We start from the raw sequence: 15,053 nt of genomic DNA on the forward strand, positions 1-15,053 counted from the left end.
ATAAATCTCTGTGGGCTGTGAGAATCTCTGATAGCCTCTCTCAGATGAAGCAAAGAATACCTATCTCTCCCTAATTTGGTTCTAGATATTCCTGGATTGCCTGCATGTCACCTAAATTCTCCTGGCACCACCACTGAAGATTCTGAACTTACTGCTTGGCTCAGAGAAAATGGAGCTGATGAAGATACTATTAGTCGGGTAAAGAAAACCGTGATTCTGTGTTCTTCGGCTTTCCTTCATAGTATCACGTGCCTTTTCCAAGCCAAACAAACACCCTTCAAGCACAGAGGGCACATTGGTGAACAGTCAGAGGCAGCCTGTCCTGGCTGTGGCTTGTAGGGCAGGCAGATGATAATTCAGATAGTTCCACAGATTAAAAAATGTGGGGCTGAGTGTGATGACGCACACCTGTAATCCCAGCTATTGTGGAGGTGGAGGTACAGGGATCACAGTTCAAGGCCAGCCTGGGCAAAAGTGTAAGACCTTACCTGAGGAAAACAAGGAAAAAGAAAAGAAAAATAAAAACATAAAAAAGCAAAGGGCTTGGGAGGATGGTTTAATTCATAGAGCCCGTGTGTAGCAAACACAAGGCCTCAAATTCAATCCCAATACCATGAAACAGATATCAGTATACATTGGAAAATTCTATGCAGGAAAGGGTGTGGGAGTTCTTGGGGAGGGGGAGCAGGTTGGGAAGTCTTTCAGGAAGAGGGTGGCTGAGTCTAAGAGAATGTATAGGAATAAAGGAGGGCAGATGTATGTATCAGGTTTTTCTGGGAGGGGTAAGGAAGGGAACATCATTTGGACCTGCAGGTGCAGAATATGAAAGGCAAGGAAGGGGCTGGGAAGTTGGCTCAGTGGTAGAGCGCTTGCCTTGCATGCCTGAGGCCCTGGGTTCGATTCCTCAGCACCACATAAGCAAAAAGAAAAAAGCCGGAAGTGGCGCTGTGGCTCAAGTGGTAGAGCACTGGCCTTGAGCTGAAGAGCTGAGGGACAGTGCTCAGGCCCAGAGTTCAGGCCCCACAACCGGACCAAAAAAAAAAAAAAAAAAGGCAAGGAAGCAGCAAAAAGCATTGTTGTCCACACCCTTTAAGGATGGTAATGTTTTTGAACTGAAAATAAGGCTAGGCTCTAACTCAGAATCCTCCTGCCTCAGTATCTTATATGCTGGGATTACAGGCATGACCCACCATACCTGGCCTAACAAACAGCCTCGTTTGTGGACAAGCTCTGAGGTAGAATGATATTCACTTCAGAATGACACAAAACCACAGAAAATTATCTAGAATGGCATAAGACCATTATAAATCATCTATCTGTCAAAGTAATCTACACTCTGAGTGCTTATTATATTTCAGTCTATGTGCCTTGTAAACAGCTTTGCTTAATTGCATCTTACTTACATCTTTGCTAAATTACATCTTCAGCTACTCACTCCATCTGTACTGGTTATATAATTTGTCTAAATGATTTTTACCACTTTATCCTTAGAGCCCTCATTTGTCAAAGGGGTATAAAAATGCACCCACTGCAAAGGGTGTGGAGGAGGATCATCTGTACTAATTATGTGAATGGAAATGGGAGGTAGTAAACACTGGAAAGGTATTATTGGAAGAGGCAGAGTCCATCTTGCCTGTGAAACCTTCAAACATATGAAATATCAAATATCTTTCTTAGAAAGCAAACTACAAGGTAGTAGTAAATCTTATCTTCAGTATATACAATAGCACATATATGTCCAGCTTAGAAAATCTTAAGGCTATGGCTCAATTTAGATAGTTCAAGACAACTAGGCAACAATATGTATCAACCAGTGACCATAGACTATATTGAAACCAAAAAGTAATTTTTAATTTTAAAAAAAACTAAAAAGTTCTCTTGGTCACAAGTGTGGCTCACGCCTGTAATTCTAGCTACTCAGGAGGCTGAGATATGAGGATCACAATGTAAAGCCAGGCCTAGAAAAGAAAGTCTGTGAAACTCTTTATCTCCAATTAACCACCAAAAGGTTGGAAGCAAGGCTGTGGCTAAAGAGGTAGAGCACAAGCCTTGAGCAAAAATGCTCAATGACAATACCCAGGTCTTGAGTTCAAGCCCCAGGACTGGCACCAAAACAAACAAACAAAAAAACAAATTAAAAGCTTTTCATATTCAGGACTCTGATATTGCAGTGAATAATAGACAAGTCTCTTTTATTAGCTGTGAAAAAAACAATAACTTTCCAGAGACATTTTTTGGTCCACTTGGGGAAAAATAAAAGCTTTCAAGAACCAAATTATGAGCAGCAGATATAATTACTAGTGAGTTGTAACTGTTCATTAGAAGCCTCTTCAGCAGTTCTAAGTCATGTGTAATCTTTATGCATTGAGAAGTCCCATGGGTTCATTTTAATTATTTTGTTAAGTCAAATAATAGGGAAGTTTTCCTCAGACAATTCCAGTAGAGTATGTATTAGTGGATTTCCTTTTAGATTCGCTTGTATTTATTACCAGTGTCTGAGTTTTGGATGGAGTTTATTACTGAAAACATCTGAACTTCATTTTACTTTCTCTACAGTTTTTGGCCGAGGATTATACACTAGAGGATGTTCTCTACTACGTGACACGTGATGACTTAAAATGCCTGAGACTAAGGTGCCATTTTTGTCTTAAGTTGCCCTGATGGGAAGAGTCCTGAGCTGAGTGCTCAGGGCCTGGGCTTCTAATGAGCTCTGCCAGCTCTCTTGTTTTTAGCTGTGTGGAATTAGTTGGGCCTGGCTATTTGGGGATAATCTAGCAACTAGTACATTTATACTACTAGGTAAAAATCAACTAAAAGATTTTGCTAACTTAACTACTACATAGACTAAAACCACACAGGTATTATTCTAAAGCTGTTGTAAGCACATGCTCTAATTTAGTTCACGATTATCTCATACCTCTAGAAATATTGGATGAGGTGTTGAGTCACCCTCCAAAAAACTTGGTATAATCAGATGTGAATTCTTTTTTTACATTCTTCTCTACAAGGCCAGGTGTCTCCATAATTCACACCCACCTCTCTAAAGACATATTTCAGAAATGAGACAATCTAAAATGTAATTTGGGGGCCTAGAAACTTGTAGGAATGATCAAGGGATGAGGAGAAAATATATACAAAACTGATACATAATGACTCATAGGCTTTTGGGATCTTCTTGTTTTAACCAAAGCAGCTGAAAGCTAAGAAGTCTCTTTTATATGTCAAGGGCAGTGTCTCTAGGGAGAATGAGTTTTCTTCACCTTGTTCTTGTATCTTTATACAGGGGAGGAATGCTGTGTACCTTATGGAAGGCCATCATTTGCTTTCGAAACAAACACATTTGACTCTCACTCAATTTAATCTTCGTTGGAGATTCTGAAAGTGAATACAGGACTGATCTTGGGGTAGGAAGAATCGAAGTGAGAGGAGAAAGAAGCTGCACTTTAAAATCAGTATTTGTTTACACATGTTAAACAACAACAACAACCAGAGAAACATCCTGAAATTTTCTGCTTCTGCTTCTACAATTCTTAAGAATTTTTTTTTTTTTGGTGGGTTGTGGGGCTTGAACTTGGCCTGGGTGCTGTCCCTGAGCTCTTCCCCTCAAAGCTAGCACTCTACCACTTTGAGCCACAGCTGCACTTCAGGTTTTCTGATGGTTCATTGGAGATCAGAGTCTCACAGACTTTCCTGCATAGACTGGCTTTGAACCACAATCCTCATATCTCAGCCACCTGAGTAGCCAGGATTACAGGCATGAGCCACCAGCACCTAGCTTCTTAAGGATTCTTCATAAAGACTTTCAAATCATAATCTTAATGAGAATTCTAATGTGGAGGATTATTTTTCAACTTAAACCCTTTTATGGAGATTTTTTTAAGCCAGCAGCTATTCTATTTCAGCCAGAAGTTTATCTCACACGAAATGGATGGAACATTTCATGTGATTGTGTACGACCACTGGAGCGAAACCAAAATGTGACCACACCTTAGGATAATATGTGTTTGTAAGAACTTGAGTAGAAGTGTATAATTCAATCACTGTATAAAGTTGATTTTTTTTAAAAGCGGGCAGAACCTGAGAGCAATGTACTATCTGTACTATCTGTACTAATTGTAATAGTGACTAGATTTTGTAACCTAAGTTTCTGGCCTTCAGTGCATTTGTTTGAGTCATTTGTGTACTACTGACCTGCACCAGTTGCATCTGCCTGGATCATAAAAATGTTAGCTTGTTCTAAAGCTATCCATTGTACCATATTTACTCTATAATAAAGAAAACAACAAAATAATAATAAAAAGATGTCAATGTACCATTTTCATAAATTTCAAAGAATTTTTATTTTGTCATGATGATCTACATAGATGGTTAAAATTTCTAGTCATTTCTTCAGAAGGATAACTGATGTCCAGATTGTTTCTCGAGTATCAGAGTGGATAAAAAAAAAAAAGCATGGGAAAAAAATGAGGATAAAGGAAAGTTGGTGTGCTTTTCTCAAGGCTCCAACTTATCTTGGACTATTATGTAGTTTAAGAAGTCCACAGAGAACATCTTGATAGAGAGAACTGTATTTTCTTTCTGCCTCCTTCATGGGGTTCTCATACTTGGGGGATATTCTTTGATTTTTGAGCTGAGGGTTATATTTTTATGAGTCTGCCCATGTTAACGGGTTGACATCAGAAGTTCTAGATGGATGGATGAAATAAACACATTTACCTTCAGAGGACAGACATAGCTTACAACTGCTTGTGTATCATGACTTGATTCAGACAAAACCATCTTTGATAAAAGAGGAGTCAGCTTTGTTTCTTTGTGAAAAATCAAGGAACAATATAATTTCTATTGCATTTGGAGTATCCCATATATTGTCATGAATGCTTTCATTTGACACAGAAAAGCAACATAAGTATTTCTATTTTTTAAATAAATATCGACCTTGAAGCATAGTGGTGCCTTGCACACCTCTGGACATTTTAAAGGAAGTGACAGTGTCATCTGACTCCAGGTTCCCTTGTTACCAAGACACAGTTCATCTGACCAGTCCTAATGTTTAAGGACTTCTTTTAGACTATATGTATACAGGGCTAAGCTACCCATTTTTAACTAGCTATCTGGTTTTGGCGTCTTCTCAGTGGGTGGATATTCTCTATGCCCCCATGATTCATACTCTGTTCCCATGCAGCATCATTAGGCTTTTGTCAACACATTGTGTCTTGAGGACACAGAAGTAGTTCCATGTGGACTGAGGTTCATGAAAGGTTTGTACTGGGAAGGCCTTTACCATCAACTGAGGTCAAGCGTTTTTAACCTGGCTTCCTGTTAAAATGACCCAGGTGCTTGTCAATGTAGTTGGTGCCACCTGGGCTGAGGATGACACTCAAGGGGCAGAGCAAATGCCTAAAAGCACTTATGAGGCCTTGCTTTCAATCTCTAGCACCACCTCAGAAAAAAATGCTTTTATTGGTCTAGAATAGGACCTAACACAATCCAAGCCCACCTCCTAATCCAATCCCATGTCCTATGCAACTCCCCTTCTACATGGGGAATAAAGAGATTGTTACAGTCACTGGCTGTTAGAGTGTGGTGGAAAGAATAAGTCCCGGGTTTTCCTTTGGTCTGTCCAAATCCAAGAACCTGAGAGGAAACTGCAACCTATTCCTTAAGAGGTTTAAGTCTATTCTCCCATCTGAAGTCTAGTATGCCTAAAATGGGCCTGTAGCTGATACTGTTAATATGAAAAAATACACAAATTCAAGCAATCAATAATGGATTCGAGTTCAAAGTTCTAGGGGAAAAAAAGCATGCATTACATACATATTGAATAGTACATACTTACTGGATATATGAACAAGACACAGTTTTTGTCCCCCAAGTTCATGATCATTTATAGCTTTTTTTAAAAAAGAAATGTGACAAGAGCCCAAACTTTTATGACTTTTGGTGAACAAGACATATGACGATCAATTTGATATGATACGATGTCAAGGGAAGAATTGGTCTGAATTAGAGTCCTCTGGGTGCAGAGACATTTAGGAGGTTTTAAAGAGGGTCAGGAAGGGAGAGGCTCAGCTTCTCCACTGGAAAGGGGACATCTGACAACTTTTTGAGATGGATGTAGCAGCTTGGGGCAGATGGCTTGTGTTCCACATACAAGTTGAAGTACACAGTGATGGTGTTTGACATTTACCAGATGTCATCCATTTCTGCATAGTCACTAACAGCCCACCCCACTGCAGACAGTGCATTAGGCTTAACACAAATAATCTGTCCAGGGCCTAAGTGTGGGATCTTGGTGTGCTCCCTATTGTATTTAGTTTTGTTTAATTTGGGACAGACTGAGACATATAGGACTATAGATAAGCATCCACCAAAACAAGTGAAACAAAAAAAACCCATAAATGTCAACCTTTATTTTATTTGACCTTTATTTTCTTGGTCAAAAAGGGAGACCCTCACTATTCATTTCATAGGTAATTAAGCAGAAAGTTGAAAACAAATCACTTTCCTTTTCCAGTGGGTCTGCCACATAGTTCAACTCCAAATTCAGCTCAGAGAATGTGATATTCAAAGAGCCTCATCCTAGTTACAGCCGAAAACTGAGATCTGAAGATCTTAAAAGCCAGTCTAGGCAGATAAACGTTGAAGACATCTTAGCTCCAATCCACTAAGAAAAAGTCAGAAATGGGGCTGTGGCTCAAGTGGTGGAAGACTAGCCTTGAGCCAAAAAAAAAAAAAAAAGCTCAGTCCCTGAGTTCAAGCCCAGTACTGGTGCACACATGTGCACACATAAGTGCCTGAAGTTTAATATAGTAGGTTAAATGTGTGTGTGTGTGTGTGTGTGTGTGTGTGTGTGTGTTGGGTTTTACAAGTCCCTTTGCCTACTAGGTGTTTTATTGTTTTTGGCTGCAGGTCTAGTAAGACTGATTAGCTTATTAGGAACTGGGGAGACGTCGCGCGGGGCTCTAACCCTCGTGGCTGTCCCCCCCTTTCCCCTGCGGTGCTGCAAGCGTTCCGAGCGGCGAGCGCGGGCTGTGTTCATCCGGGGGGGGGGGTGCATGGGGGGGGTGCATTTCTGTGCAATCAGCCCGAACTGGACGCTGCAGGAGTTCAGGTTCCCGATGTTTCCATTTCATGTAGGGTTACTTTTCTTCTTCGGCATCTCGTTGCTTATCATTCGCAGGCCTGTGAGGACACAGTATTCGTTGCTCCTCCGCCAGTGTGTCTTTAAAACACACACACACTCTGTTCTTCTTCTGGTCTCACCGCGCGAGCCAGCGATCCCAAGGTAGTTCACCGAGGGGAAACCCAGGATCCGGACGTCCACCGCAGCCCGCCCGGCTCCTCTCGCTTGCGGACCGGCGGCGGGCGCGGGCGGAGGCCCCGGCGTGGAACCGCGCCGCGTACTCGGGCTCCGGGCCACCGCCAACTCCAGTTCCCGCGAAGCCCACACTGAGCGGGTTCAAGGAGCGCGCCTCGGGGCTCAGCACCTGGGCTGCTCCTCCGTCTTCCCCGCCGGTCGGGCAGCGCCTCGCGGACGCCGTCGGAAGACCTTCCGCCGCGGGTGGGCAGCGGCGGCCGGCAGCCTGCGGGCCGGGGCGGCCGGGCTCGGCGGGCCATTTCTGCAGCCCACACTCGGCCGCGTCGATTCGAGCGGCTGCGACGCCGCACCTGCCCGCCAGAGGGCGCCGCGGGCCCGAGCCGCCTCCGCCGCTGCCGCCGCCGCCGCCGCCGCCGCCGCGGGCCGACGCTCACTGCCCCCGCCCTCCGCCCGCCTCCGACGGCGCTCACCTGTGTGGCCGCGGGCCCGGGAGGCGGGGGCCCGGCGGGAGCGCAGCCGGGGAAGAGGGCGGAGCGGCTTCGCCGGGCGCGTCATCGGAGCACCATGGCGGAGCTGGGAGCTGGCGGCGACGGCCACTGGGGCGGCGATGGCGCTGCGCAGAGCGAAACAGGTGACTGCGCGGCCGGACCGCGTCGGGGGGATCCCGGGGCGCGGGAAGGGGGTCCGGGGGGCTTACCGGGGTGGGTGGAGGCGGCGCCGGCGACCCCCGCCCGGGCCGCGGCCCGCCGGGAACGGCCGGCTCTCCGCGCGCGCGGTCCCCGCCCTCGCGGCCCGGGCTCCCGGCGCCCCGTCACCCGACTTCCCGCAACAGGTGGAGGCGCGCGCGGGGCGGACGGGGTCGCGCCGCCCGCCGGGCTTCCAACTTCAACTTCACTGCGTGCGGACCTCGAGTCCCCGTCCTCCGTCCCCCAGCCTCCCGGAGCAGAAACCGCCGCGGGGAAGCGCTCGGTCCCGTGCGGCCGGCGGGCCCGGGGCGCCGCTTCGGGGCGCCCCAGGTGCCGCGGCCCTCGGCGGCCCCGCGCCCGGGTGAGCGCCGGCCGGGCCCTGCGCGGAGGAGCGGCCCCGGGGCGCGAGCTCCCCGGCCGGCACTGGGGAGAGGAGGCTCCGATCCCCGCCCGTAGACCGGCGCGCCCCGAAGCTCGGCGGGGGCCTCGGTTCACGGCCCGGGCGTTGGGCGCCCCTCCTCCCCCGCCCGCACCGGTCTGGGGCGCTCGCCGGGGCCGGGGTTAGCGCGTTCCCCACCCGCACCCAGAGCTCCGCGGTACCAGCCGGTGGTCTCTCCCTCCGCAGCTTCCCCGCCCGCTTCTGTGTGTGTGTGTTACGGATTTATTTACCCCTGGCTGGGGAGCAGGTTCCGTCCCTTATTATAAAGCAAATTGAAGTGGGTGCCCCGGGTGCCAGCTGTGCCCGCTTCTCCGGGCTCGCCGCTGGAAGCAGTTGTGTCCTCCCCGCCCCGCCCTCCGAGGTCCTGATCTCCTTGGAGTGTTTATCTTTCCTGGGTCGGGTCCGGAGAGCTTCGCCGCGTGGTGTTGGCCACGTTTGCGTTTGCACTTGCTTGCGAGACGCGAGGCGGCGCCTGAAGTCTTAATGATTTTACACCTTCAGCCAGAACACCCGAGGTAAAGACAGACCCGGTGCTTTCAGGTCGGGCGACTTCCTGGAAGGTGGCTGGTTGGTTTTGTCTTAAGGTGCTGGAAGTTTGGTGCATCATTGTTTTGGTTTGGGTGGAGAATAGGTGATGCCTGAGTAATAGCCTTGGGGAACTTGATGGGCTAGGTGCTGGAACCCGGCTCCCCAAGAGAGGGCAGCAGGAAGGCCGCATGCGCAGTGCTACAAAAGAGGTCAGGGCAGTGAACAGAATTGTGGTAGTGACTTAATCAGCAGCAGTTCGAGCTTCATAAAAAGTAAACTTTTAGAGTCTGCGTTGGAACAACTTGTTTAGATGCAAGCCAGGTTCTGTGGTACTGCAGTGGATGCTGTAGTAGTGCCTGAATACAACAGTACCTAGTCTATTCAATGCCTCACTAGACTGTAGAAGATACTGTAGTATGAGCCTGTTAGGGAATGATCTGGCCTTGCTTCAAATATACATCAACCATGTGTCCATGAACTTTTTTTTTTTTTTTTTGCCAGTCCTGGAGCTTGAACTCAGGGTCCAGGTGCTATCCCTGGGCTTCTTTTGCTCAAGGCTAGTGCTCTACCACTGGAGCCACAGCCCCACTTGTGGTAATTGGAGATAGTCTCAAGGACTTTCCTGCTTGGGCTGGTTTTGAACCACAATCCTCAGATCTGAATAGCTAGGATTACAGGCATGAGCCACAGGCATCTGGCTAGCTGTCATCTTTTATAGAACAGTTCTTTCATACTTCTGACTAGAAACTTCAAGTACCAAAGGACATATTTTTGTATGTGGTCTGAGACATATATGGTCTTCTGAATGCTTTCATTTGATAATTTAAGAACATAATTCTGGTTCTACATTTTTTTTCCTGTTTTTAGTCCTGGGTTACTACTAGTGCTTTCAGTACTGAGAAGCAGCAGTGTCAGTGATTGCCCAAGAAAGAAAATGTAAAAGTTCTTTTTTTTTTAATGTAGGCAGTGGTATGTTGAGAGGACAGGTGGGATTTGCTTGAATTTTAATGACTTCAGTTTGCCTGTCTATTTAAAACATGAACTATATTGGTATACATAAGTTCCAGTTTGTTCTGGTATAATTCCAGTTGTGTACATCTAAATATGCAGATCATTATGCTTTTTAATGATTACTCGTCCAATTTGTTTTTCAGGGGACTGGCTCAGAGATCTCAATCATTTATTACTGTCAAGAAGGGAGTTGCCATCTTAAATGGCATTTTATCTTACTTCTTTACAATTTCATTGTTATGAAGTGTTGTTGCCCCCACTCTGTTTGTATCAGTACTGGGGCTTGAACTCAGGTCCTTGCACCCTTACTTGACAGTTTTGTTCAAACTAATTGAGCCAAACCTCCAGTTCTGGCTTTTTGCTTGTTAATTAGAAATAAGAATCTCAGACTTTTCCTGCTCAGGCTGGCTTTGAACCACCTTCCTTAGATCTCAGGCTCCTTGAGTAGCTAGAATTACAGGCATGAGCCACCAGTGCCTGGCTGTTGTTGTCTAGTAAATGACTTTAAGTTTTTGTATCCATGTTGAACAACTAATTTTAAGACACTTTGGAACCTCAGGCTATTATAAAATTAGTACCTATAAAGTGTCCAGAAACTACATGCTGTGTGTATGTATGTTAAAGATGGATTGAACTTTGGTGACATACTGCCTCAATGTCCATTTGAAAAGCATGTTTTCTGAGGATTTATTTTTATCTTCTTATCCATTGTGATTGAGGATGAACAGTTTTTTCTTTTTGTCAATAGCCAAATGGTAAGCAAAAAAAAAAAGAAAAAGAAACTAAACTAAACTAAAAAACCCAACAAAACAAATCAACAACAAAACATTAGTGCTTTGGAAGCAAATTTTTTACTTGACCACTAGAGGATGTCAAGTTCTTTTGCAGGGTTTTTTGAATATTCAAATAGATGAATGATCACAAAATCATCATGGGCCAAACTTTAATAAAGTTATTTAATGTTACATTTATATTCAAGAGCTGTGGAAAGTGACTCTACAGCATTAATTTCTCAAGTTAATAACCTCTTAAGAAAACCATCACCAGAAAATGTAAAGCTGCTTTTGATTAATTCATGATACCATACATAGTTAAGCACTCTCTGCAAACCTGTAAGCAGAGCTCAGTCTCCAGTTTGTGTTAAACTTACCCCTTTTGAAAAATGCAGGTCAGAGATTCTGGAGAAAGTTGGAGATGCTTCATTCCAATGGCTGGATGGCTTTCCTGCGGTCTTACTGTGTCTGACTTTACATCCAGCTCAGCAGGGGGAAGCATGGATATTAATTAGACTGGGCAGCCTTGCTCAGAAGCCTGTGTTTCTGTGTTATTATTAGTTAAGTCTGTGTGTGAAACACTAATTTACATGGGCATGGTGTCTAAAAGAGCTGAGATCTTTGAAAACTATTCAAAGGAGTTATCTTAAGAACTCCAGTCTCTTTGTGTTGCTGTAAGAATTGGCTGTGGTGATGTTCGGAGAGCATACTCCTGTGGGGAGTACTGATGGAGGGGGTGAGGGGCAGGGGCTTTATGGGCATGAGAGGGGCCCTGTGAGCGGAGGCTCCATAACAAGAGCAGGGGTCTGAACACATCCTCAGGTGATTTCCATAACCTGTGCAGAGGATCCAGAGTTCAGCTGTGGAGCTAGAGCCTTCCTACGGCTTGGTTTTCCTAGTGTCTCAGTAAATTGAAGGTGGCCTCCAGTGTGGCAGCCCAAAGTCACTTTTTCTTTCTCTTTTGGCATTACTGGGCTTTGAACTCAGGGCCTTGCATTTGCTAAACAGGTGCTCTACCATTGCGACATGCCTCCAGCCCTTTTTGCTTTAATTTTGGGGATAAGGGTTCACATTTTCCCCTGGGAAATGGCATCAGACTGCAGTCTTGCTATCTACGCTGCCACCACACCTGGCTTGCTTGTTGAGATGAGACCTTACTTTTTGTCTGGACTGGCTTTGATCTATCCTCCTGATCTCTGCCTCCTGAGTAGCTGGGATTAAATGTGTAAACCATGACTCCTAGCCTTCGTCTTTTATCTTCATGGCCTCTCTTTTTTTTTTTTAATTTTATTTTATTTGTGAACATACTGTACAGAGGGGTTACAATTGCATGGGCAGGATAATGCGTACATTTCTTACCAAGCATTGCACCCTCCTCCTTTGGTTTACCCTTCACATCCCTTCCCAGCCTCCCCCCTCCCCCCCAATCCCAATCCTTCCCCTTCCCCCCCTTCCCCCCCCCTTCATGGCCTCTCTTATTTCCTGTAGAGACTGCTTTCTGAATTGGACTATGAACGCAATGCCATCGTACACACATTTTTTTCCCAGTTTATTTTTTCTTTTCCTCCTTAATGTGTCTCACATCCCTTGAAATGTGGCTTTTCAGAACTTGGAAATAACTTGTTTTGTTAGAAAGCTAGACAGAGTGGTGATGTAACTTGGTTTATGATTCTGATTCTTAATTTTTTAATGGCACGGAGTATGTTATTAAACTGAATATTAAGGATAAGTTTTTAGGAACTGGGCCCTCATACTTGTAAAGTCTTGAAAAATTCCACTGGACACTTCATCCCTGACCGGACCACTCAATGTGGGGCTGAGCCTCAGTCTTCTCCGCTTTCGGATTCTGTTTCCTTCTCCATCCATGGTGGCTGCTGCTTCTGTATTCGGCTCTTGAAATGCTCTGAGTTATGCTTGTTTACACATTTAAATGGCATTTGTCATTTTTCAGCTCACTGACTATTATTCTTAGTATCTTTCAAATTTGAGTAATAGCCGGTTGAAAAAGAATGAATCAGATTTTCTTAGGCTTTTTTTTCACTTTTTCTGCAGATATAGGATTGAACCCAGAGACTCTTCCATGCTAGCAAATACTCTACCAGTGAGTTATAGCCTTCACTCAATGCTTTGAATTTTGATTTGAAGAGTAATATATTCTTGACAAAAAGAATTAACTACATTAGAAATGGAAAACATTAACTACATTTTACAATACTTCTTCCTTGTTAATGTTCCTACAGAACTAGGTATGAGAGAAGAACGCAGAGAAATACTAGGGAGGATTGTAATACCTGACCAGATAGCACAGTGGGCGGGCGTAGGCATCCAAAACACAGCAGAGAGGATTTTAGAAGTGTATTTACCATATGCCAACTGTATTTTGTAAGCAAGAAGCTAGTAAAATCCATATAAGTTTAGAGTATTGAGATGTGAGGTATCTTAAACTTTCTTCTGTGACTGTTTTTTTTTTAATCCAACAAACACTTTTGGAGTTGGTTTTCAGATAAATAGAACCATTGTACTATGTGATAGCTTTCTGATAATACAAACTGTGGTCTTGAAAGTAGAAAAGAAACCATTGTCTTTAGTAAATTCAAATTTTAAGATGAAATTCTAGAAAGAACTCTTTCCTTTAGTATCCCCCCACCCCCGCAACCCAAGGCCTGCAGGTGATAATAAAATGCATAATAGTTGGGTATAAGATGGATTTCAGTGGCAGGAAGCTTGGCTGCTTCTCAAGATTTTAATCGAAGCCTTTGGTTCTCAGAAGCGCCTCACCTGGGTCTTTCGTGTGAAAGGCAACATCCAAGATCCCATTGCCTGCTTTCTACCTTCCAGATGGGTTGACCTCTGTTTATGGTAGGTGCTGTAAATGAGCACAGTACCATCCATAACCACAGTCCTTGTGGGTTTATTTATAGTTCACTCCTCAGGCAAAAGGTTATGTGTTGGAAATCATTGTTGAGCTCATATGCTAGAGTGTCATTAGTTCAGGTCATTGGTTCTTAATCTTGGCAGAAAGTTAAAAATCATTTGAGACTCTCTTCAAATCTTGCAATGCCTAGGTGTGCCCTAGATAATTATCAGAGAATCTTAAGGATGAGCACCAGATAGATGGATTTAGAACTCCCCAGCTACGCTGGTGGCTCACACCTGTAATCCTAGCTACTCAGGAGGCTGAGATCTGAGGATCACAGTTCAAAGCCAGCACTGGCAGGAAAGTCTGTGAGACTCATCTCCCATTAACCACCAGAAAACTGGAAGTGGCACCATGATTCAAGTGGTAGAGCACTTGCCTTGAGCTGAAGAGCACAGGGACAGCGCCTTGGCCCAGAGTTCAAACCCCATGACCGCCCCCCCCCCCCCAAAAAAAGAGCTCCCCAGGTAGCATCTGTGTGCACTGAGTGTTGCGAACAAGTTTCCATCCATTTCTTGTATTGTGCTCTTCCATTTGACCATTTTGGTAGGTTCAATTTGGAACTATCAAGTGTATCTTGTTTATAGAAACTATATGGAGCATTGAAACTGCTCTAGTCTTAGATGGGAAAGTTTGATTTATCTTTCTTTGCCCTAAGACTTTTTTGAAGAAAATACTGGTATGAAACAGATAGGAGTGCATTTGCATTACCAAATATAGGCGCCCTCAAAAGATATGTTTGTGCACTTCTGTCTGGCTTGACATTTATATGTAAATGGAAGATCATCAGTGTATAATTTTTCTATTTTGCTTCACAGTCACATTGTTTTCCTCTTCTTCCTCCCTGCCCCCAAATCTGAGATAGATCATATTCTAATCTGAAGGAGTTAATAAAAGTATTTTGTAGAAAATTACATAGTCCTTCCAGAGAACTTTTGCTGACCCATGAGCTCTAATCATCACTCCTTATTTCTTCAGTACCTATAAATAGTTGACAGTCTGGCCTCCTGGCTGCTGGGTCCCTCAGTCCTGGGACTGGCTGGATGCTAATACTAGGTAAACTGATCGCCCTTTCCTTCCCCTCTTTCCTCTCCCCTCCCATTCCATCCCCTCTCTGGCTGTGTTGCAGGGTGAGTATCAGTGGAAGTGAGGGTAAATGAACATGAATATGATTGTCCTACATGTGTGAAAATAGAACAAGGGAGCCAGCTGACATTTTTTGGCTTTTGTGCTAGTATCTGTGCTTAAACTTGGACTCATGCTCTTGCTTAGATTTTTTTTGTGTTGTTGTTCATGCTTGATAACTACCACTTTTACTTCTTACTGGTTAAACATAGGAGATAAGAGTCTGCCGGAAATTGTTTTGAGAAGAGAGGAAAGG

The 15,053-nt window shown here is 44.6% G+C and overlaps 2 protein-coding genes and 1 long non-coding RNA gene across 7 annotated transcripts in view; 2 read left to right on the forward strand and 1 right to left on the reverse strand.

The window, feature by feature from the left end:
- Positions 1 to 4,330, forward strand: part of Map3k5 (mitogen-activated protein kinase kinase kinase 5) — a 187,721-nt gene extending 183,391 nt beyond the window's left edge. For both annotated transcript variants that reach the window (XM_070010628.1, XM_070010629.1), the window contains 3 exons: positions 86 to 198; positions 2,557 to 2,633; positions 3,284 to 4,330. In XM_070010628.1, the coding sequence (XP_069866729.1) occupies positions 86 to 198; positions 2,557 to 2,633; positions 3,284 to 3,344 (251 nt within the window). In that variant the 3' untranslated portion in view covers positions 3,345 to 4,330. The remainder of the gene's footprint in view (positions 1 to 85; positions 199 to 2,556; positions 2,634 to 3,283) is intronic.
- Positions 1 to 8,091, reverse strand: part of LOC138819253 (uncharacterized) — a 35,552-nt gene extending 27,461 nt beyond the window's left edge. For 3 of the 4 annotated variants that reach the window (XR_011369380.1, XR_011369381.1, XR_011369378.1), the window contains exon 1: positions 7,789 to 7,992. This is a non-coding gene — a long non-coding RNA (uncharacterized lncRNA). Of the gene's footprint in view, positions 1 to 7,788; positions 7,993 to 8,015 lie in introns of those variants that run through there. The other variant, XR_011369379.1, reaches the window with a different exon arrangement.
- Map7 (microtubule associated protein 7) overlaps positions 7,844 to 15,053 on the forward strand; it is a 139,591-nt gene continuing 132,381 nt past the window's right edge. The window contains exon 1 of the mRNA XM_070010633.1: positions 7,844 to 7,949. Coding sequence (XP_069866734.1) covers positions 7,883 to 7,949 — 67 coding nt within the window. The 5' untranslated portion in view covers positions 7,844 to 7,882. The remainder of the gene's footprint in view (positions 7,950 to 15,053) is intronic.

This window comes from Dipodomys merriami, unplaced genomic scaffold, assembly GCF_024711535.1.
Source record: "Dipodomys merriami isolate MVZ:Mamm:240054 unplaced genomic scaffold, mDipMer1.0.p SCAF_8, whole genome shotgun sequence".
Lineage (NCBI taxonomy): Eukaryota > Metazoa > Chordata > Mammalia > Rodentia > Heteromyidae > Dipodomys > Dipodomys merriami.